The 23905-nt window shown below is 54.0% G+C and overlaps 1 protein-coding gene across 7 annotated transcripts in view; it reads right to left on the reverse strand.

Annotated features, from left to right (window-relative positions):
• LAMB3 (laminin subunit beta 3) overlaps positions 1–23905 on the reverse strand; it is a 62850-nt gene that overhangs the window by 2273 nt on the left and 36672 nt on the right. The window contains exons 1-20 of one of the 7 annotated variants that reach the window (XM_035346880.1): positions 23623–23861; positions 22142–22268; positions 21348–21418; positions 20484–20638; positions 11872–11986; positions 11660–11733; positions 11179–11370; positions 10698–10761; positions 10179–10354; positions 9592–9715; positions 9117–9305; positions 8869–9024; positions 8115–8311; positions 6901–7015; positions 6128–6506; positions 5663–5823; positions 4421–4629; positions 3238–3441; positions 2465–2609; positions 827–1034 (exon numbers count right to left, since the gene is read on the reverse strand). In XM_035346880.1, coding sequence (XP_035202771.1) covers positions 827–1034; positions 2465–2609; positions 3238–3441; positions 4421–4629; positions 5663–5823; positions 6128–6506; positions 6901–7015; positions 8115–8311; positions 8869–9024; positions 9117–9305; positions 9592–9715; positions 10179–10354; positions 10698–10761; positions 11179–11370; positions 11660–11733; positions 11872–11986; positions 20484–20638; positions 21348–21396 — 2912 coding nt within the window. In that variant the 5' untranslated portion in view covers positions 21397–21418; positions 22142–22268; positions 23623–23861. Of the gene's footprint in view, positions 1–826; positions 1035–2464; positions 2610–3237; positions 3442–4420; positions 4630–5662; positions 5824–6127; positions 6507–6900; positions 7016–8114; positions 8312–8868; positions 9025–9116; positions 9306–9591; positions 9716–10175; positions 10355–10697; positions 10762–11178; positions 11371–11659; positions 11734–11871; positions 11987–19756; positions 19889–20483; positions 20639–21347; positions 21419–22141; positions 22269–23622; positions 23862–23905 lie in introns of those variants that run through there. The other 6 variants (XM_035346881.1, XM_035346877.1, XM_035346879.1 and 3 more) reach the window with 6 other exon arrangements.

A 23905-nucleotide genomic window follows, 5' to 3' on the forward strand; every position in this document is an offset into this window, starting at 1 on the left:
GACTTTCATCTCACATCTCCCCCAGCAGAGAAAATGAACTGAGAAGGAGAGAGAAAAGCCTTCTTTTAAATGATCTAGAAACACCTATATTGCAAGTGGTGCAAGACAAAGTATTAAAGGGGAAGCAACAGCTACTGAACCAGTTCCATTGAATACTTTTCTGCTTGCAGTGGGACTGTTCTGACGAGGTGACAGAGCTTCCCACAGAAAGGCAGACTGCCTTGTCTCATCACTTCCAGCAGGCTAAGCAGGTGTCAGACGCTATCAAGGAGTTTACATACTTACCCCGCTAACCTTCTCACTGGGATATTGCTGCAAGTCAACACGTGATAAAGCAGATGCTCCAAATTTGCAAGGGCACTCTGTAATTGCTTTTTAAGGGGCCGTGGGATAATCCTTCCAACTTTCACCCAGAAAACAAATAGCCCATTTAATCCCCTCATGCTCTCTTGTGCAATTAGGATGTAGGTCACAAATATCAAGTAATACCAGAGCAAGCCTGTCATCTCCCATCGTAAGGGCTCAAGGAATATAGAAAAGCCTGTTACTTTTCGTAAAGACCTGCTTGTTTTAGTATCCATAACAAGTTCTGTCGTTGGCAGCCAGACTCTTATTTGTATTTGGGTACCAGAGAAGTGTCTGTAGAGATCGCCAAGTCACTCTTAGCCACTCCACGTACACAGAAGATTCTGGGCTAAAAGTAAGTCAGTCCAGCTCCAGCCAAGTTAGATTTCATCCTGAGAATCACCGCATTCACTCTGGCTGAGTGACCAAAAAAGCCCTTCAAAGCTGCCAAAGCTGCCAAAAGCCCTTCAACCAAACCAACCTGGCTTGTTCTGCCTCCTGCTGAAGCTGCTTGGCCTTCGCGATGTCCTCAGCTGTCTGGGCTAGGATGCTCTCAGGGCACTGCAGTTTAGTAGCCAAATTTTGGATCTCGGTCATTTTTCTCAGGACTGCAGCAGCATCCGTGGGGAGACGTAGTGAGAGAACAAACTCACTGATTTCCTGGATTGTAGCAGGGTCTGTGTCTTTGTCTGCAGAGCAGGCAAACAGATGGACAATGTCAGAAGCAGTAGAGGTGAGGGTAGGAGTGCAAACACAAGGCAGGGTGAAGGGAGATGCCTAGCTGTGGATGCTCTCACATGTGCAGTCTCTTCCTTTCAGACAGCTGCCATTGTCCACCCCGAATTCAGTCCCCCCACTCAGCTTCCATCGCAGGGCAAGCTGGTGAGCAGAGCAGCAGTACCAACCCTTTACCCAGCTCTGCCCTTTTTCATTCCTTTCCTCTATGTTCTGGTGCGTAGGGATAGGATTCATTCCTCCTGCCTGTTCCAGTTTTGTGCCCTATCTTCAGGGGGTTTAAGCATCCTGTTGATGCTCTGTGATTCTTTCTGTTATTCTGAATAACATTTCTGACATCTTTTCCCAGCCTGACTCTGTGTTACCACTCAGCATGGCATGCCCTCAACATGCTGGTCAGCATTCTAAGGCACATTTGATGCTTCAGACTTCCTGATGCTCTTAAGTGTTTTTACCTTGCCCTGGAGATTTGTTCAGGGTTTTAAACTTCAGACTGAACCAAATCTCCTATTGATTACTGTTACAAATTTCCAGGACTCTATTGTATTCAAAGGAGGACACATAAAATAAACACAAAAACAGTGAGACAAAAAATTGTCTCACTATTGAGAAGCTTCCCTACTGCACAGAATAAAATAAGAACTGTTTTATAATTGATGTGAACTTCTCATTCACACCAGCAAAACTTCCAGGAAACTACCAAAACACTGCCTTTAATTTGGCAAGGATTAAAATATGGCTAAGTGCAGAGCAGAGTCAGGTAGACCTTGCAGAGTACATGAGGTTGTGTTTCAACACAAGCTTGTTTTATTGCACAAATAAAAGTTAATAAATTTCAGGAATCAGAAGCAGGCAAAGCCCAAGGGACATTAGCCCAGTGATTAGCTCAGAAATATCTTCACTCATCATTAACACCAGGCAGCACCAAATGACCTGATTTTCTTATTCAGCTAATGCTCATGAGGCCTATTATGTTATTACAATCTGTCTGTGAACAATAAGTCATCCCACTGGTTTATAGGACAATGAGGAATTCTCGTGTGATTAACAGTCTGCTCCAGAGATCTGTCCATTTATCTCCCTGCGGTCAGTGAGGATTGCCGGTAAACTTCTCTGCATCATGGTCAGTGCTGCCTGCAAACCCTGGGAGAGCACCAGCCACGGGTGCGGGTTTGTCCCCAGGCCCTAGGGATGGTGAGGGGCACAGTGGCAGAGCAAGGCACCAAAGCAATCTGGATAAATTGGATAGCTGAGAGCCTAACCAGGGTGAGCTGTTCAGCTGACTCCCTCGTACCCTGTTCTCATGCGTAACATCACTGTAAGAATTAGGTTTTCCATGTACAGGCCAACCTGCACAGGCACAGGGTGACCTTGGCAGTGCTACCTGACAAGAAGTTTCGAACTTGCTGGATGAACTGCTGGATGTGCCGCACATCTCCCTCAATCTGTGTTCTTGTTACGCTCATCTGCTCCACCAGCCGCCGGACATTGCTCTGAATCTGATTAGCAGATGTCTCCGTTGTTTTAATCTGCAAACAACAAAATCCTGATGGAGTCGCTTCTACTTGACCTGGAATCCAGGCAGCTCTACCTAGACCCTGAATGAATTGAACAGGTCGCTTTGCAGTTCCACTATTTCCGATTTTTAGCATGTCACTGCTTTAAAGGATTGCAAATGTTAAAGACCGAGGGATTTGCAAAGGAAACTCTCAAAGAGGGGCAGTACTGTTAGCTTCATAAAACACATTTGAAATGGATTTTGAATGACTTTGAAAACTCACTTGATCATTGCAAGCCCTCCAGGGCTGTAGAAAAAATGTGCAACAGCATGAACACACGTACTGTAGGCTGCACAAAACCCTAGAGCTCAGATATCCCTGTGGGTTCAGCGATGCTTCCAGATCCCTACCCCGTATGTCATGCTAATCCCAAAACCACAAGGAGGCCAGGCTCTGGCTTCCTTGTGACATTTCTAGACCACCTGCATGACTGGAAATACAAAGCGAGGCACTCTCAGGACACCTCACCTCCTTGGGTCCACCCACTAAGGAGAGGCAGAGACAGCAGAAATCTCGAGCTCAAACACTCCCGTGTTTCTGAAGCTAAGACCAAGCCTAAGAACAAGCCATGGGCTGCCCCACTGGGACCCGCACTCACCAGCTGCGCCATGTCCCGCAGCCGCACGCTCAGGCTGCCCAGCTCCCTGGAGGCCTTGGTGGCCGTGCCGAGGGCCCCAGCGGACCGTGGGAAGGCGCCGCGGCAGGAGAGGCCGGCCCCGCAGGCCGTGCCATTGTCTCGCAGGCAGAGCAGCCCCTCGCACTGGGCAGGAGTGCACTTCTCCATTCGGAAGCCACCACAGATCTGGAGAGAGATGAGAGCAGCAGGGTGTTGAGGGTACCCAGCCGGCTGGGTGAGACCTCGCGGAGACAAACTGCTGTGCCACGGGGACGACATTTCCACAGATTCTCACCAAGGGAGCTGGGGAACGTGGCAGGCTTGTGCAGCCGGAGTTCACTCGGGGACATGGACAGAGCCAGCCCACTTGATGGCAGTGGCCGAAGCACCTCGGCTGCCAGCACCAGCCCTGAGCACGCCACACAGCCCAAATGCACGAAGGGCACCAGAGCTAGGTGTGGGGATGGCAATGGCTCACAAAGCATAAGACAGAGCAAACATCTCATCAGCTCTCAGGACAGCTACTCTTCCCCTTGTGGCAGGAGAACCCCATCCAACTGCTGTAATTTGCTTTTAGAGAGAGAACGGGATGAGAAGACCTGACACCAACGGCCTTAATTGCCTGGCATCTTCTAAGTGTCCCACTGGAGGGGGCACTGCAGCAGGGGCACATGCAAGCCCAGAGCCAGCACAAGAACCAGCACTGGCTGATGGCTTGGGAACATTTTGGTGCCCTGAAAAGCAGAGAGGGGAGGCTGGTGGTCTCCACAGCAACCGTGCATTAGGAGGCACTGAAATGGATCTCCATGGCAATAACAAAGCAGTGAAGGAGAAAGAAAAGAAACCTTATCCAGAAATTAAGTGGGTCTTTGAGATACGAGAACTGACACGTGAGTCTTTGGAGGAAAAAGGCGCGTGCCTGGGAGGGGGCAGGGGAACACTCAGTATCTGTTCTCCCTAGGCAAGGGATGTTCAGACAATTCTCCCCCGATGTCCCAAAGCAGCAGTTTGCCAGGATGCCACTGGGCTGAGTCCCTCTGAGCAAAGACATCACTCTGCCACACTGCGTGGGTTGACCACAGCGTGAGATTTCTGCCTCCTGAGCACGACAAGGCCCCCTCGGCAACCTGATATGCACAGCCAGAAGCCTATGTTGTGCTTTCACCTTGTTCACTGCAGGGGTGAGGTTGGGGGACACGGCCACCTCGGCCCTGAGGGCCAGCAGCTTGGCGCTGTGCGCGCCGGCCGCCCCCTCCAGCGCCGCGGCGTTCCTGCGGTTCTCCCTGGAGTGGGCCAGCAGCGCGGCAGCGCCGGCAACGAGGCCGCTGGCATTGGCAGACGTCTGGTAAGCAGACCTGATGGTCTGGAAGGCTCCTGCAGGAATAAGAGCACTAAATGACACGGATGCCTCCATGACTCATAAATGCAGCAGAGCTACCTAAAGGAAGGCATTGACTACACCCTGCGAGTGGATGTGTGCACGGCGAGGAGGGGGACAGAGCCAGAGTGATTAGTCACTAAGGCACAAATAAAAAGCTCCTTTTATTTCCAAATGCCTTTCAGCCATTCCTGCACACTGAGCTGCAGAGCTTTCCTGAAGGACCAACCTCTGGTTCGGAGCTAAAGGACTGAAACAAAACTAAAGCAAAAGCCATGCCCACGCTGATGCTGGGCTTTGCTCTGCGCAGCACAGAAGGGCTCGGCCGGGGCAGGACGGGGGTCCCCCTGAACCCTTTCCACCGCTCCCGGGCAGCCCCCGTCCCGCGGTTAGAGCGCAGACCTCTGTGCCTGCTCGGGCTGCAAACCCCCGCGGGCAGCAGCCGCGCTCTGCAGCTCAGCACGGGGGAGGCAGCAGACAACAAGGCACTCGGAGAGAATTAGCTGCTGCAGGGATTTAATGGCCACCTACCACCAGCAGCATTGCAGGGCTTAATTAGCTCTTCTAAGTGCCTGACAGCTCGCTGCCTGGCTCCCCTCCCCAACTCTCCATCCCTTCCATCTGTGCGCAGCCCCCACTGTCACAGCCACCCCCTGGCTTGGTGACACCCCCTCTGCTGTCCCCCACCGGGCCGTGGCAGTGGCAGTGCTCCGGCACAAGGAGCTGAGCTGGCTGGGAGGGACATGGCCCCAGCAGGACACAGGGGTGCTGTCTGCATGCCGAGCTCCTGGCCCCAGACACCACAGCAAATAACCCGAAATCATCGGTCAGTGGAGAGAGGCTGGGCTGAAAGCATCTCCCGTGTGGAAAGGAGGGAGGGAGGGAGGATCTGTTTGCTGTGCCTGGGTTGACAGAGGGTTGAAAACTTCATCTCCTCCACCCGGCTGGTGGGAAACCACCAGGCACGCAGTCACATCGAGGTAAATTAACGGCTGCAAATTAAGAGATTTTAGAGCCGCAGCGCTGTACCTGACAGATCTGTGCTGCGGCTGGTTTCAAACTGGGTCTTCTTGCTCTGATACTGGTTGTTAATAATAACCAGGCTGCTGTTGAGGGCTTCGAGCTTGCTCGATAGAGAGGCAGTCACATCCAGCAATTGAAAGTTGGGGTTGATGCCTTGCATCTGCTCCCTGGGGAAGAAAAAGTAGAAAATGTGAATCTGAGTAGAGAGAAAAACACCCTCAGGCACAGACCAGAGCCCTCTCATGCCAGGATGCTGTGAGCACACGGTGAGCAGTCACTTCCCGGCCCCAGCAGAGAGGGGCACGGGGCTACAGCTCCCCACGCTGGGTGGGCTCGCAGGGACCAGGCACACTGCTGCCAGCCAAAGCTGCCCAGCAGTTTGGTGCAAGGAGTGGCATCAGCATGCACGGAGAAGCCAGCACCTCCTCCCAGCTGCGGGAGGGACCCGCCAGCACATCCCTCGTCCCTCACCTGATGGCAGCGAGCGCGCTGCCCACCTGGGCCAGGCTCTGCTCGGTGCCGGGGGAGCGGCCGAGGATGCCCTGCGCCTGCTGCGCCGTGCCCTCCGCCTGCGAGAGGCGGGGGCCCAGGTGGGAGCCCCCGGTGCCGCCGGGCAGCAGCACGCTGGAGTTGCTCAGGGCAGACTGGTGCAGGCGCAGGCGCAGGCGCTGGATGTCACTGTCGTAGGCGTGGAAGCAGGGGTGGCAGGGCTCGCAGGTGGGGTAGGTGCTGCAGTGGTCCCGCTGGCACTGGTCACAGCGGGGACCAGTGACGCCCGGGCGGCAGAGGCAGCGTCCCGTGGACTTGTCACACCCCGCATCCTCCGTGCCCTGGAAGTCACAGTTGCACTCTGGAGGATGGAAAGCGCAGAGGAGGGGGTGAAGGCCATGGAAAGGGGAAAATGGAAATAAATCAGATCCTGTTAACTGGACACCAACGCAACGTGCAGTCCATCCAACCCCACAGTGCCTGGGACGGAAGTGGTGGGGCAGAGGAACAGAGCAGCTCCCAGCCTGGCAGCTCGCCTAGCCCCTGACCAAGAGTCCTGCCCCAGCTGCCAGGAGGGGACACGTGGAGGGCAACAGGGATGGGCTGGGGGGGCTGCTCCAGAGAGAAAATGTCTCTTGTAAAATAGCATGGGAAATGATGATGTCAGGACTTGGGCTGGATGCTGCTCTTCCAGAATAGCCGTGATTTCACAGTGCTAAGAAACACCAGGCCAAAATAAAACTGATGCTCCCTACCTGTGCACCCTACCCTGACATTTCCATAGTGCCTGTCTGGGCAGGCCTGCTCCTGCTGCGCGGCAGAGCACGTCCGCCCTGTGAAGCCTTCTCTGCACGAACACTGTCCTGTGAACTGGGGAAGGAGAAAGCCGTCAGGGAGACCCAGCCCTGAGCGTTTTCCCGGGAGAGGAAGTGCTCAGCTCCCTGGACGCCTAGCCTGGAGTTCCCAGCCAGGGAGAGGTGCCCAGGGAAAGGGATGAAGCAGAGCAGAGGAAAAGCAGCACCTGAAGCAAAAGCAGCAGCTTGTTCCTCACATGGCTTCTCTGAGGATGCAGGGGCAAAGCAGTGAGCGCTACTCCCCAGTACAGAGGGGGCGAAATGGAAGGAAGTGTTTTTGTCACCTGCTGTCACTCCTCTCCTCCGCCCGTGCCCTCGGATGTGGCCACAGGCTCAGCAAAGAACGGAGCCGTGGGGCCAGATCTGCAGAAAGCCTCCGCTCACGGGCACTGCAAAGCCAAGCAATGGTTTTGTTCCCAAGACAAAGGAATCGCCCACAAGCAAACAGTTTGTGGGCTCAGGTCTCCTCCCTGCACTGTTTGGACCTATCTTTGGCTCTTAGATTTTGTCATGGCTTTTTTACATTTCTATAATTTTCCCAGCTGTCTATTAAGACTGAAGTGACACATACGCTTTGCATTTACAAATGAGGATAATTAACTTGCCTTGCCTGTGTGAAGATCTCTTATTAGGATTTCCTTGCTAAATAAATATCAGGCCTTTTAAAATGGCTTAATCTTGCCTTCATAATTACTGCCTCCATTCACTTTCCTGAATACCCTGTCAGTGTTTCTAGGAAATGGGAAGAGGAAAACAAGAGCAGAACGTGTTAGGAAGCACACTGCCCCTTTGTGGAGGCTCCCAAAGGTGGGACGGGGCAGACAGAGCCACAGGACAGGCGCTTTTGATGCTCTGAGCGATCCCGGGCCATGGTGCTGCCCAGCAGGGACACGGCTCCCATTGGCAGTGGCACCTTCGTCCCCTTCCCCAAGGTCCCTCAGAGCAGTGCTTGCAGAGGTGGAAATGAAAACAGAAAGTGAGCTCACAGGTGCGTGTGTGAAAACAGGCAGGGATATCAACAATAAATACTGCTGATTTTTTTTCCAAAGGAAAAGCAGTGCACAGAGACCGCTGGTGACAACCCAAGGCTCCTCGGGGCACGGTGGCAGTGGTACCTGGTTGCAGTGGGTGCTGAGGGAGCCGCCGGGGTGGCAGTCACAGGGCCGGCAGCCCCGGCCGCTCGCCATGTCCCAGTGCTCGGCCGCACACTGGTCACAGTCTGTGCCCACCACGTTGGGCAGGCAGGAGCACTGCCCCGTCTCGTCGTCGCAGGGCATGTCCTGCCGTGTTCCCAGCACGTTGCAGGAGCATCCTGAAACAAGGAGGGTTTCCTTGGATTAAAATCCTGAGCAGCAGCCCGGCTTCACACAAAGCTCGGAAGCTGCTGCCCAGGACATGTTCTCCTTCCTCGCCCTTCACAGCACAGCACAAAGGACTCGTCCCGGATCTAGCACCGCGGGGCCAACCGAGCCTCGCAGCCAGGCTCAGCAGCCCGAGCGTCCTCCGTGTCCCCAGCCCAGCTCGGTGTGCTGGGGCCGAGCCGTGGCTGCCCTCTGCTGCGCACAGCCCGGCTCGCCCGCACGGCATCGCCCGCAGCATCCCCGCAGCTTCCCACACCCGGGGAGGTGCTCAGGAAGGGGACACAGCCCCCCACGAGCCTTGAGCTCTGCTTTCCCTCTGCTTGTGGCCAAATGTGTGCCTGAGACAGGCTGCAGCCCGAGCAAGGAGCTTTATAAGCTTTTGTAAATAGGGCTTTGTATTGGAAACCCCAAACCAGCGCTGGCTGGGAAGCACGGCCGTTTCAGAGCCGCTGAGGATGCCGAGGGCGGAGGCAGGTGGGAAGCAGGGGCTGCCTCGGGGTGTACTCACTTCGGCAGCCCAGGGGGTTGGCATGGGCCAGCTGGGCAAAGCCTGGCTTGCAGAGGTGGCAGCGCTCGCCCTGCACATTCTCCTTGCAGACGCAGCGCCCTGAGAGCGGGTCGCAGATGGAGCCCGGCACTGTGCCATCCGGGTCGCACTCGCAGGCTGGAAACGTGAGAGAAGTGGCATGGCAGAGGAGCCCGGGGAGTAAGAGGGGGCTCAGGGAGGGCATTACGAGGGGTTAACCAGGCACTCACGCAGACAGGCTTCAGGATGGGCAAGATCTTGCCGCTGGTTGCGGAAATAGTTAGTTTGGCAGCGCTCGCAGTTGTTCCCCGCTGTGTTGTGCTGGCAGTTGTCACAGACGCCGCCGCTCACCCCGCCACTGCTGCGGAAAACCTCCGGGTCGAAGTGGCACGAGGTTGAGTGGCCATTGCAGTTGCACCCTAAAACAACCCCAAAACTCATCTGGTGCTGGAAGTGTGCAAGACCCTCCAGCAGCCGGAGGGCACGCTGTCACTAGAGGGTGCCCGAGTCCCCTGCATGGTGCACTGGCACCCAGTAAGCGCCCCAGTATGGAGCTGGGGCCCACTGGGCAGAGTGGGAGAGCACGAGTGCACCCCTGGTATCGCCTGGCCACAGCCCCAGCCTGTGCCAACACTCCAGGAACTCTGCGTTTTGCAGAGATGTTCCGTGTTCAGGGGGAGTAAAGGGGAAAAGCTGTCACCGTACGCTGACACTCGTGGGGGTCGTTGTCCTCCGCGGGGGCCCACGGGCGGGCGTTGTAGAGGGCAGCGCAGCGCTCGCAGTGGGGGCCGGCAGTGTTGTGCTGGCACTCGCAGCGTCCGTGGACCTGCTGCAGAGACCAGGCTTTACCCCACCTCACCTGCAGCATCTGCTCAAGTCAGAGCTTTGCTCCCCTGCTGTCTTTCCAGCAGTGCCGCACCTGGCCTGATCCTGCCCAGCTCCCCAGGTGGAGACGGGGCTCCAGCACCCAGGCAGCCCCACCACGGCACCAGAGGTGTGCTGCTGCTCACCCTCTGCAACAGGGCAGTTCCCATCCCACCACCTGCCCATGGACAAACACCCTCTACCTCCATCCCATACAAGATGTGGGTTTGTGCTGGCGTAACAGAGGTTGCTGTGCCACAGCCACCACCCCACTGCAGCAGGCAAACTGGGCACCGTTCCCCCATTACAAACAGCCCCCTGAGTATACCCCTGGGTGGGTGACGGAGCCTGGTTTTCCCCCTGGGCTCAGGGAGGGTCTGACACCATGGCACCATCCCCAGGCTTTTCTCCATCATGAGGCTCACCACAGCATGGAGGTCTCCCAACGGGGCGCAGCGGTCTGCGTGGCCGTTGCAGAAGCAGCTTCCCAGCACCTGCATTTCTGTCACGGCGTAGAAGGTGCTGGGCGAGCGGTAGCCCTGGCGCATGACATGTGGGAGCTGGGTGAAGTTGATTCTGAGGTTGGTGAATTGTCCTAGCTCTGTTGGGGACAGAGACGCGATGTGAGGGGGCAGCAGGCACCAAGGCACCACCGCAGAAGCGCCTCACGATGCGCGTGGAGGGCTTGGAGCAACGGAGATGCCAGTGTCGGCACAAAGAGGAGTGGCTGAATCATCAGCAAAGACTCAAAGCTGCTCCTCGACACGTCAGAGGTTCCAGGGCGGCCGTTGGACACACAGCAGCTCCGGGACTCGCTCGCAGAGGAGCTGCAGAGGAGCTGCTCCCCGACGGGGCCTAACCCAGCTCTGCGCCCTCCATCGCACCTCGGAATAGCCTCGAGCTGCCTCCTCCCTCCCTTCCAGACATAAAAGAGGCTGTTGGCTTACTGTTGACGGCCTGGCTGTACGAGGTAGTAATGGTAGATGCCAGGTCTTGGACACTGAATTTCACCTTAGAAGGGGGAAAAAAAAAAAAAAAAAAAAAAAAAAAAAAAAAAAAAAAAAAAAGTTAAAGCACAGGAAAAGCAGGGTGCTGTCCTTTCCTGCCCTGGGCAGTGAGGCTGTGTGTGCTCCAGACCTGCCTCCTCTGCAGAGCCATCACTTAGGGCAAGGAAAAGGCCCCAGAGGGTTTTTCAGGAACCGACGCAGCACACAGAGTAGGGCTTTCCTCTCAGAGGAGCTCCCCCTCAGCAGTGCTGGATGGACACCGATTCCATCCCTCGCCAGGTACAATACCTGCAGATTTCAGGGCCACCACGTGTTTCCAGGACATCACACTGGCCACCCTCCCCAGACCCAGGGTCAGGCTGCAGGGCTCTGGCACCTCCTGGGTCCCTTCCCCAGCCCCCCAAGCCCTCCCAGATCTCACCTTGCCCCCGTGCGCAGGGTACCCATGCTGGGCCTGCAGCGCCTGGCACCGAGCGTCTCCCCAGCTCTCAGGGGAGCCGCGGGGGACATGGGGGAAGGCGGCGGCGCAGTCGGAAGCCAGGTACTGGTACACCTCCCAGGTCTTGCCGAAGTCGGTGGAGCGCTCAATCAGCATCGCGGTGGGCAGCGGCGACTGCAGCAGTGGGGAGAGGCACATCTGTAAGGCCATGCCCCCAGCTGGCTTCCACATGGGGCTGGGGGACAGGATTTTTCAGCAGGATGGGAGCCCACCACCCTGCTCTGTTCCTCCCAAACAGCAGGGGAATGGGGGAAAGGGGGAATGGGACACGATCGCTGGCCTGCTTCCTGTCGGGAGCCTGGGGGGAGCCGTGCACCGAGATCCCCATGTGTCACTGAGAGCCAGCAATGCCCATCCACCGTCACCCCTGACATCCCCACGAGCTGGGCCCCTGCATACAGACCCTGAAGTCAAGCACGATGCTGTTGAGCTGGAACTTCTCATCCAGATCCAGCTGCAAATAGACAAGCTCCATGCCTGCGGACACAAAAAGGCAGCTTCAGAGATGCAGGCTACAGACAAAAAAACAAACCATTTAAGCCAGCTATTTCCCTCTTTCCCCCATCCCACTGAACTCAACGCCTGCCCTGGCTGCTGCTGGGGGCTGGTACTCACCGCTCTGGGACTGCCACCAGCGTGAGCGCCCGGCGGAGGACAGCACGTTTGCGACACGGTGCCCGTTGTGGGAGTGCGGCAGCCGGGAGTCGCACCTGCAGCATCTCATGTTCCACTGGAAGGAGAAAGGGCGGGTGGGAGCCTGGCCGGGCACGGACCCGACAAAGGCCCCGCTGGCACAGGACAAGGGCCCAGTGCAGCAGGGACTGAACCGAGGAGCGCGTGGCCTCAATGGAGCCGAGCTAGGGGAGGCGTGGGGAACATGGCTAATGATGCCCAGGACCAGAGTACTGGCCCTCACTCCCCATAAAATAAAATTAAAAAAAGCAACTCATGGATTTAAGAATTAAAAAACAAAACCAAAATTGTTTTGACTAAAACATATTTTTGTCAAAACACCAAAAAAAACGTCTTTTTCAACCAACCCTCCTGTTTTCCACAATGAGAGCTCTTGATAAAAAGCTCTGTGCAGCTTTTCAGCACCAGCATGCCTTTTGCACAGGGCTGAGCGGGCTGTTTGTTTGGGCTAACAGAAAGGCCTTTCTCTTGCATCCAAAACCCTACGCGGGGCTCGGCCCCTCTGCACTCTCCCCTCCGAGCAAAGCGGCAGCAAACAGCTCAGCGGGTGAAAAGTCAGCGGGTGGAAGTCGAGTGGCTCAAAGTTCAGCCCTTCACTTAAGCAAGTCATTCAAGGAGCAAACAGATGTGGCACGGGGAACACGGGGACTGGAGAAAACAGGGTCCCTGGGGAGCAAACAAATCCCTGCTTTTGACCAACCAAGCAACGCGCCATGCCGGTGCTTCTGAACGGCTGCCAGGTGCATGTGGCACATGAGCGGGCTCAGAAACATGCGGAAAGGGGCAGAAAGGAGATTGAGCAAGAGACAGGACAGAGCAGGAAAGGCCCAGAACCTGGCCAAGGGGAGAGGTGGGCATGAAGCAGGGAGATCGGCTGGGTGAGGGCACCACGACATGGGGGAACCCTCCAGGTGAAGCCAAGGTGGGGAGGGGAAGGTGCCAGGGGCCAGTGCAGCCGCGGGCAATGGCCAAACCTGCTGCAGACCCACAGGGGATGGCCTTGGCTGCAGCACCCGGAACTGAGCTACAGTGGCCATCAAGGCAGGGAAGAGCATGAGAAGGGTGCTCGGCACCTCCAGCCAGGCACCACGAGGACAGAGAGCAGATGCCACCCGCTGGAAAGGGTCCCAGGGCTGCATACCAAGGTGGGTGGTGAGCTGCATAGGGCAGCGTTGTCCCAAAAGCAAAAATGATGTGGATCATTTAGGCTGGAAACTGAAGTCGTCAGTCACCAGAGCTGTGAAGTAGCCTCCCAAATGCAGGGGTGGGGCACGCATTTCACTCTGATGCATCCCAAAAGCTGAGAAATCGGAGAAGATCAAGAACTGCATTTGCCCGCAGTGTCAGGATCAGCTAGGATGGCGTGAAAAGGTCATCCTGGAGGAACTGGGTTTGGTGGGAGAGGAGGGAAGCTCCTGGCACCAGGCACAGCAGCTGTCACTGGGATGGCAACGCGACACCCCACTGCGAGGGCTGGGGCCGCGGGGTTGGCGTGAGATGACACCGGAGGCATGGGTGTATCTGGGACCCCACTGATGAGATCGGCTTTCAGCAGCAGAGCCATGTGGTGGGCAACAAGCAGTGCTTTGCACCCCTCTCAGCGCTAAAATTGCCCCATCTGCTACTTAAATGAGCAGGTTCCAGCTGATGATCCTACACACACTGGGTTTGGGGAGAAATCTGTGTCTGGGAGAGGCAGCTGGTGGGACAAAGGTTCCTGTTTTCCCTTTTAAACTATGGAAAGTTCAGTTTATAGGTATTTCCTTACTCCTGAGCTAGGATCATCTAAGTCAGACAAGTCTCTTATTTCTACAGAAAGGGACTCCAATTCATATCAGCGCTTTTTTTTTTTTTTCTTTATCTTAAAGAAAAATTAACAGGACAACTGTCCAGAATTACCTGTTTGCTCCCACACAAAACCATGCAGAGCTGGGGCTGGTTCTGAACAGCAGCACTGCTGGGTGCCGTGCTGGGTGCTGAGCTGCCCTCAGGGCCGCGCCTGTCCCCATCCATGGGTGCTGGCCAAGGGTGCAGCAGAGCTGGGGGATCCTGGGCACCGAGCGGTTTGGGTTCAGCTTCCAGCAACCCCATGAGCTGAGCGCCCTGCCCAGGCCCAGGAGCCTCTCAGCACTGCGTTGGGCATGGAGAAGATCCTCAGCATAAACTGATCTGTTTCCATAATATTTTCCACTCTTTATGTTCTCTGTCTATAAATATCCCAGAACAGGAGTTGGCTAACTACAATATTTATAACAATATTGCAGAGTAAGCAAACAGAGAGACTTCAGACTATATAATCATGCAATTTCCCTGGCTTTACCAACTCCTCCTGGCTCTGCCAATAAAATCAGAAACGTTATCTGATCCAGTCAGAAGAATTCATTTCAGATAATGACTGCTAGCAGCAGAGTGTCAGGAAAGCTAGGGCAATTATCCACAGAAATAATCTAGCGAACAATTGCCAATAATGATTAAACTTCACAACGGTTCTGACTGTGATTAGAGCAAGGGGGAGGAAGGCTTTCTGCGAGGGGAAAGGTCAATGTCAGCTAAATTATTCATTAGGAGTTACTCATGCATACTTATTAAGACCATTCATAGGGCCACAGACAAAAACACATCCTAGCCGCTACGAAGCAGTGCTGGCCGTAAAGCTGCAATCACAATTGAATGCCGAGCTAAGCAAGGATGGAGCTCACACCCAGCCTAGCCTGGGGGCTGGGCTCGGTGCAAAACCCTTGGCCAATTTGCAGTTTCCCTGCTTTATCTGTGGGGCCCTCCCAGCACATCCCAGACCCCTGCACAGGCTGTGCCTGCTGCCAGCCCCACAGCACTGGGGCCCAGCTCCACTCCCTGCCAAGGGGGGGGGGAAATTACAACAACAAAAAAATTCCTCCACAGCCACAGACCTGAGTGTGAAAAGAGTGTTGTTACCCCCCTCCCCCAATTTTTATTAAGTCTAAAATTAAAACTGGAAACAAAACTCATTTCATGTACTCTGAGCATATTATGAAACTCCTGCATTGCACAACACAAGAATTCACTATTACGGACTGTGACTATGTGTCTCAAAGTTCCTTGGGACAGAGGGAATTACTAAAAATGACATTCCAGCTCCGGGTTGAGGGGAGAGTTTCCAGGAGCACATCTTTCCCCAGTTCTCCCCCTTATTTTCACCAGCCCAGCAGCAGCCTCAGTCGATTCATCTGAGCTGGGCTTGCCAGGAATAGATCAGGGCCGTGGGAGTACGTGGCAGAAAGGGAAATTCAGAGGGCACGGTCCAAGCTTGGCCACCAAGCCCCTGGCCCCGTCTCTCCGTCTCTCCTCCCCTCCCTGCCAAACAGCAAAGGCCCCAGACCGAGTGCTACCGCAGCACGAAGTGGGGGCGTGAGCTCTAGCAACTACCAGATGCAGGGCTGGAAAGGGCTATAGGAAAGCAAAAGAAAATGTGGGTCTGCTTGGAAACTGCCAGCTGCCCTCTGGCACCTCAAAGCTGCAATGCTAACCTTACAGTCACCCAAAATTTGGGCTTCAGAGGTCCTGAGAATATAGGAAATTCATTGCAGCCTTATGAAAGGTAGCTCATGAGAATGTCAACTGAGAGTAAAAGCGTGTTGAGAATAAACAGATTTGTGTTTTAGAAATAAATGGTGGAGGAAAAATAATCTGTGCCGAGGAACAGCCAGCTGTTGTGGATGTCCACATATTACACGGAAAAACAGACCAAGTCTGCAAACTGGGATGCAGAGCATGATGTGCTGCATGAGAGGAACAACCCATGTGACTGCAGGTGACCGCCACCTGCGAAGGCTCCCCTGCGGCTCTGCCTCAGGGTTTTGCTGCTCTCCTGCTCTGACCTTGTAAACCAGTCACCTCCCGTGCCTCCCCTCCCCACACATGCAGGGGCAGAAAACCTCAAACCATTCGAAGCTGATGGACTCTGACCAAAGTATTTTACGTAGCTGCAGCTGCCATTTCAATACGGGTTGAGAGCCCTTGAAACATAACCTGCTGGCAGAAGCACGTAACTCAAAATAAATCCTATCAGCAAATATGGGAAGCTGCCTCTCTCCAGTCATGAAATTAAAACCTTTAATCGCTGTGGAGACCTTGGAGGTCCTGTTCTTGTCCCAGCCCCGTGTCAGCCAGAGGCACTGTGTCAGTCGGGCTCCTGGCACGCTGCCTCCCACACGGGACCTTGTGGGGTCTTGCACGATCGGTATCGCGCTGGGACGGTAATCGCTGTTCCAGGTTTATTTGGGGACAGTGTGGAAGGTGTTAGGAATTCATATGTATATGTGTGCATACAAAGAGACAGAGCATTATTTGAAAATAGGGTTGGCAGCAAGAAGAAGTTATGTTAGGAACAAGGACACCTGTTAAAGCTGAGTTATGCAATTCCGTTTTCCAGCCCGTTTGACTTCCCTGCTAGCACCAGCTGCACAACATTTCCACCCCAGGCCAGCAGAGCAGTTAGTGCTCCATATGCTTCCCATGGGAAGATGCTGTAGAGGTTACCAATGGACGTCATCGTGGTTAAACTTCTCAGTGAGCAATTTGGATCTGCAAAGCTGGACCGTGCTTCAGCTTGAAGCATAGGTGGATGTGTTAGCCGTAACATCCCACGCCACCTCCTTGCTTGGCTGGTCAGAAGTGATACCATGTACTCTGAGGTCGTGCTCAAAACATGAACAGAGCTCTGTCTCCCCGGCTGGTTTTACTGGCACCCACCAAATTCAGAGGTGATCACAGAGCTGGCAGGAGCAGGACAAACATCCCATGCCTGAGGCTTAAGGAAAGGAAGTTCATTCCTGTTGCTTAAAAGCAAGCATGTGGGTGCCTGTTTTCCTCACCCAGTCTGTTCTCACATCATCTCCCCTCAAAAAGGCTTTATTTAAAACCTGCCAGGTTGACAGTCTGCAAATCCATACTGCACGGGGCCCGGCTGCCTCTGCAGCTTGTCTGCGAGGGGATGACGTGATGTCTCAGAGCATATGTGACAATTTGCACTTGTGTAGCAAAAAAAGATACAGAGAATGGAGGAGGAGGAAAGAAGTGGGAAATTGCCTTTTTCTTCTGTATTCACTGCAGGTAGAGACACATTCCTGCAGCCAAGAACGAGGTGTGTCTGGATGCCAGAGCAGGATGTGATAAGCACAGGGCAGCAATCCATGGCTGCTGTGCTACCTCTGACGGGTCAGGAATACAAATTATTCGGTGCAAACCCTTGACATTATGAAGCAACACCCTACACTAGGAGCCCTGCTTTGAGCAGGGGGACCCCCTGCATTCCCATCTGACCACAGTCATTTCCCAGTTCTGAGGATGCTTTTTCTCTGTGCAAAAGACTTGAGTTTGATTCATGACTGGGGTCTAAAAAGCAAACGAGCTGGGGGCACAGGGGTGTTTTAGTGTGAGCTCCCCTGTTCCAACACACGTAGGGATCCTGCACAGGGACCCAGCGGACAGCATGGCATGGCCAGCACCGAGGCCAGGCTCATGTAGGTGGCAAGCAGATGTAGCCATCAGATGGCTACATCAATAAGGCAGACAGAAGCATTAGAATAAAACACATTTTCACATATTTTCTCACAAAAGAGATGTATTTTGCCCTGTATTTTTGGAAGCAGCCAAACACAACTCAGTGCTTAGACACAATGGGGAGAGATGCTACCAACCAGCCCTGCCAGCCAGCACCAGGAGGAGACCTCTGCAGCCGCCTGGTGGTCTCACGCTCCTGTACCTAGTCGTGCAAGGATTAGGCTCGTCTGCTGACCGTCACCTCACATCCTCACCTAGCTAGCCTCACATCGCCACGGCAAGAGGAGTGATCAAGGTGATTCTCGCCCTTCATTGCTCAGATCCACCACATGTCCATGAAAAGCAAGTGAGAAAAGGCAGAAAACCTTGTTCCTTGACCTTATGCAAACAACATTTTAATATCCAAAGTTTCCCAGGGTCAAGGTGTGAGGACCCGCGTAATTGCCACATGGACACAAACTGCTTTGCTCTAGGTAGTGGGAAGCAGAGCAGCAACACAAGTAGAAGGAAACCCATTTTTTTCCTGATCTTGCCTATTCTTTGACAAAAGATTTCACAGTGATGTGGAGGTGCTTTGGATACCTCCAAATTAAGAAAACATCCAGAAAAGTCTGTAGCTATTTTCTAGTTCTGAATAAGTCCTCAAGCTGAAAGCAGTGCAGGAGCCCAGGGGACAGAAGCATCTCCTGAGAAGCATTAATCCTGCCCAGCATGAACCAGCCAAGGCGCTGGTGCTGCAGAGCCGAATGCAGCACAAAGCCTTCGCACTGTCCTCAGAAGGGGCAGCCAGGCCAGGGACCTGATAATCTGTGTGAAAACCACACCACACCTTCCCTCGGCTACAGCTGGCAGCGTTAGCTGCCCATATTGCTATCAAAGCACTATGCTTAGCATTTAAACACAGAGATAAGCTAACCGGGCCTTGAATCACACCTCGCTTGGGAGTCTTTCCACATACATCAGTGCCTTTAGGACTCCAAATCTAGGGCCACCTATTTTTCTCTTTCATTTTCCATTTTCCCCTCGCTTCCCCACTGACTCGAACAGCCTTTTCCTGAGCACTAAGCGATTTCCATTGGTCTGCCTGGTTTCCACCCCCCATCACTTTTCTAATCATCGCCGAGGTCCCTGTGCTATAAATGGCCATACCGAGTCTCTCCTGGCTTTCGCTAGTCTGAGCCCACAGCCAAGGCATGGAGCAATCGGTGGTGCAAAGTATAAAGGTTAGAGGGATCTGGAGCCAGAATGCTAGAGCAGACAACGGAGCAGGGGCTGAGATCAGTGCCCGCAGCGAGCGGCCCAGCAGGATTGCAAAAGAGCACCCGAGGGGCCGCGGGGCTGGCGGCGGGGCCAGACAGCTCACACCCGCCAGCTGGCACGGGGGCATCAGCAGCCAGAGCAACCCCTCATCCCATGCCCTCTGCTGAGATTGCAAAACTGACTCCAGATTTGTACCTATTTGGCACTGAATCATGAGCGAGACGTGTAACAAAAGAAGTCAGAAGAGTCGACAAATAAAATGTCCTACTTTTCATGGGATGGGAAAAGGAAAAAGTGAGTTCAGGGGATTAATTTTTGCTTAAATTGTGAAGTGTTCAATACATGAGGATTTCTCCTTCTGCTAAGGTATGAGCTGGAATATCCATAACTTGCAGTAGCCATTACAGCTGCAAATCAGAACAGGAGTGAGGGGCTCTAATTCCAGTAAAGGAAAGCGTCACATATGTGTAGGCACTAGGTGCCCAAAGGCCCTAAAGCTAGAAGTGGTGAATCCAAATTAACATACCACTGTTAATTATTCCAAAATCCTTTTAACCCTGGTAGTTATTACACACGCAATTCTGCTCAAGTATTAACATAAACCATGAAGAAAAAATAAATTAAGTCGGACCAGAAATAATTGCTTGCCTTCTTCCCCGCCCTTGAGAAGCAGTGGGGGTTCTGTGCTCTGCCCAGGAGGCGAGCAACCAGCCCTGCTCCCGGGGAGCAGCGAGGCAGCTCCAAGAAGCCACTGGGAGCCTGAGCAGATGCGATGCCTGGCTGCAGCTCCCAGGCCTGACAAAGGCCAGGCACTGCACCAGCAGAGGAGCCAGGGGACGTGATGCTCACACCCACTGGCCAGCGAGCTGCCCCAGCTTCACACCAAGCAGCAGCTCCCAGCTGCACACAGCAGGAGGTCTGCAGCCCAGCAAGACCACCGCCAGCTCTGTGCCACACCTGGGCCTTCAGGTTTATGGGGAATTAAAGCAGAAGAAAGCTGAAACCCTTGAGCTGGATTTCACTGTAGAGAGCCTCACGGAGGTCTGCCATTTCCTTTCCTCTTGAGCACCTCTTCCAAGCGCCCTCCCAAATCCCTTCTTGCCTGCCCTGCACTGAACCCGCTCCTTCCCGAGCTCCCCCCACTGCAGCTGCATTTCCAGACCAACACAGAAGGCCTTTAGGAAGTGTTCACATCACAGACATCACCCTTGGCAGAGCACAGAGCTTAAAATGCTACAGAATTATCCATAAACTCTGAGTCTGATGGTGGCTTTGGAGCCTGGGAATCTGCAGCTGGCTGCAATGCTATCCCCTGAGCACGACTTCCTACCCCCACACAGCCAAGGAATTGGAAACAGCCGCTCAGCTCAGCAGCTTTTCCAGTGAAAGACCTGGAATGCTCCCACTTTGACAATTGAAATATGAGTTTAGTTTATAGCTGAAAAGGCTAGGGATCAGAAGGCTTGGGATTTTTTGGATGCAAAAGCTTCCTTTTTGGCCCCTTCGCAGCCCCTTCCCATGAGCCACACTCAGCTCTTCTGCTCTAACAATGGGGCAGAGGAGGACAACGGAGCTGGAGGGGCACAACAGACTGTGCAGTGACCAACAAGACTGGGAGGGGAATAATACCTGAAGTAGGTTAAAGACATCATTGTAAAGGGCAGGACAGATGGGTAAAGGCATTAGCATCCGTGCGCAGGGCTCAGGAGCACGGAGGAGGGAGGAGCACGTACCTCTCCGTGGGGCGTGCAGTATGTCTCGGGCTTGGTGAGGCCACAGGTGGAGGAGGCTCGCAGGTGCTGGACTCGTCCCAGCAGGAGGTCCCCCCCGGGGGGGTAGCAGGCACCTCGGGAGCAGTCATGCTGCGCGCCCAGCAGCCGCAGGGAGGCTGGAACAGCAGGAGAGGACTTGGGGCTGGGGCAGGGTGGCACACGGTCATCAACCAGCAACCCTGCCACTTCCCACAACATATCAGCTCCCAGGTTGTGCATGGGTCAAAGCCACAAATGTGCACACCAAAAAGGACAAGGGTATTTTGCCCCTGAATTGCCTTTGTTTAAAACAGTACAAAGCACTTAAAACACCTTCTGTGAGCTATTACTTCTGAAACTCTTCCTTGACGTGACGCCTACCCAAAATCCCCAGTGTTTGGGTTTCAGGGATGCTCAGTTCCCTGCCCATTGCACTGAACAGCCTGGCCTTGTTTTCCCCATTTTCCTCCAGACCCCTAGAGCAGGATGCTCAGGTCATACAAAAGCCTTTTGCCAAAGGACCAGCACTGTTATTGAACACCAGTTGCTGCCACAATACTGCTACTAATACAATGCTTACTCTAGCAGCATTTATTAGCCTCATATACTTCCTATTATTCACTTCTGATCAATAAACTTAATTTTCCAATTCCCTTAGCAAGAAGTTTAGCCATACATAAACCCACCTCACTTAAATCATGGTACACATGGAGGCTCTAGGCAATATAACTCACTGCATTACTCATATACAGCCCCAATTAAAAGAGAAAGGTCATTTCCAATAGGCAGCAAACATTTAGTCAGCTTTCCCTCATTTTTCTAGAAACACTGTATGGCAAGCCTTACCCAGGAGGACAAATAATGCCCATGGCCAAAGCTGGCAGCGAGACTGCATACTGGCAAGGACGACGACACACCTAAGGAGGAATATGCAGCATAAGCAAAAACGAGCAGAAAATGTCAGCTTAAACCTCTGCCTGGGTCCTTCACATTCCGTATTTTTCTATGGTGAGGTAATTTTAATTGGTCTACAACACAGCAGCATGGGTGATAATCAGGAATAACAGAGGAAGATCAGCCCCTCAGACTGTGCAGCAAAACAAACCTGCACAAAGAATCCCGGCTTCTCTTCGGACTCATGAAGCACACCCAGGATCCTCCCAAGCTGTGCAAAGACAGCCCTCTCACCCTGACGCTATCTTTGGATCTTTATGGTATTGCCGAGGTGAACCACAGAGGCAAGCACAGCCCCTCGCCCCTGGCAGAGCTGATTTCTGCCTGCCGGGCTCCCGGGGACCTCAAGGAGCCGCAGACCCAGCACAGCCACCACAGCGGGCAGGGAGCAGTGCCAGCATTGCCAGGCACAATGCGGCAATGAGCCCGGCAGCCGCCCTGCCCTGTGCTTTGTCCTCCAGCCCCTTGTCATGCTTCCAGATCAAAGCACCCGATGGTCGGGAGCCTTGGTCTTGCAGAAATGCTGCAGAGAAGTGCATGCCGCAGGGTTTCTGCAGGGAGCCCCACAGGACAGCATGCGGGAAGCAGCCACCAGCACCCTCTTGCATTGAGAAGCTTCCCCTGCCACTAGGAGCCCCGTTCCCAGTCCCCACGATGTCCCCAGTCCTGTTGGTGTCCCCACGTACCTGGCTGCCAGCAAGGGCTCTCCCCAGCACTACCTGCAGCTGATCCACAATCGCAGCAGCCTCTGAGCACTGCCTCCGTCCTCCCTCGGTTTTTAACAGATGGCTGCCTCACCTGGGAGAGAGGTGCCTGTGGGTGTAGTAACGATAAAGGCGTGATTCAGGCATCTGCAGGCATCCCCACCCAGTTCCCAGGGAGCTCCGGACAGCTCCCAGACAGGGCACACCGCCGCAGACAGCTGTCACTTGGGACTGGGATGACGGCAGCATGAACAAGCGGCTGTGCAGGTAGCCGGCAGCGAGCACCTCGGGACACATCCCTGTAGCCATGGGACATGTCTGAGGTGTGCCTGGGGCTCGGGTGGGAGCTGCCCGACATCACCAGGCTGCCTGAAACCCACTCACTCCAGTGCCAAGGCTGCGAGGCGCCCACCCTCTAGGGCAGGTTTTGTGGGTTTGTGTAGCGGCTCAGCCCCACAACAACAGGGCAGCGCCACTATCAGTGCCTGAACCTGGCAATTTAAAGCCCGATCAGGGATGTCTGTGAGTTACAACTGCACTGTGTATTCACATAGCAGGCTTCAGCCTGCAGATGACCTTGAGCACAGAGACGGGGCTGTACAGGGCTCACAGACCCTCTCCTGCCTCCAACAGCAGAGTTCCTCAAAGCACAAAACAATTCTCAAACTCAGTTTACATTATCTACAGATTGTAATACCATAAACTAACCAGCTGTGAAAAAAAGTTAAAGAAGTCAAATTTTCTGAGAAACAATTTTCATTTGGGAACATAGAAAAGTGCCAGGATTTCCACAGGCACTCTGTATTTATCAAACCAGGATGGTTTCAGTATCACCTTGGGAGCCCATGGAAAAGCCAGACCCATAGCTTCACGCCCAGCTGATGACTGCAGCCCGTCTCCCTGCTTCAGACCTCACTCAGACCTCTCTTATGCTTTACACCTCAGTGGTCACCGTTGCTTTACATCAGTATTAATGGAAACAGTCTCATAAGTTTATTTTTTCACTATGCCAGCAACACGTATGAGGCAGCACCAGTGGCTTTTTCTTGCCCCGTTATTTCTTTTCTCTCTTTTTTTTTTTTTTTTTCCAGTTTCTAACATCTGTTTAAACTGGCAGCTGTTCCATGTGTGTGCTGGGGAGCACAGCCCAGCAGCTCACAGCACCCCCAGTGCCCCCAAGCACCGCTCACATGCTGTGCTGCAGCTGGAGCTAGAGGTGGAAAGCTCCGCATTTACCTTGCCAAATCCCCCACGCCATGCGGACCTCCCCCAGACTCTCGTTCTATCAAACTGTTTTTATGGTCTAAGCCAATACTCAGAAAAAAACTTGCACTGAGTCTTTGCTATTTACTTTACTGACTCAACCCCAACATCACGTCCTGCCCTGCTGCCGGGGGCTCAGCTGATCGTGCAGGACAACTCCAGGTCCATGCACCTGTGCCTGTGCTGTGGGTGCTACATACCTGCCCGTCCTCACACCGAGCAGCATGGGCACTGAGGCTCCGGAGCTCAGAGAAAGGGTACACAACAGAGCTGGAAAAAAATACTGTCCCTAAGGCTACAAAATGTGAAGTGTTGGTTCCGCATCCGCCTCTGCCTAGGTGTGCCCGCGGCCTTGGCGAGCAGGGAGCAGGGCTGGGCGTGCTGAGCCACCGCTCAGCAATGCGGTAATGCTGCATTCCTGCGCCTGCTGCAAAGATGCCTCCTCCTGTAAGATGCCTCCTCCTGTAAGATGCCTCCTCCTGT

This window comes from Oxyura jamaicensis, chromosome 26, assembly GCF_011077185.1.
Source record: "Oxyura jamaicensis isolate SHBP4307 breed ruddy duck chromosome 26, BPBGC_Ojam_1.0, whole genome shotgun sequence".
In the NCBI taxonomy this organism is placed as follows: Eukaryota; Metazoa; Chordata; class Aves; order Anseriformes; family Anatidae; genus Oxyura; species Oxyura jamaicensis.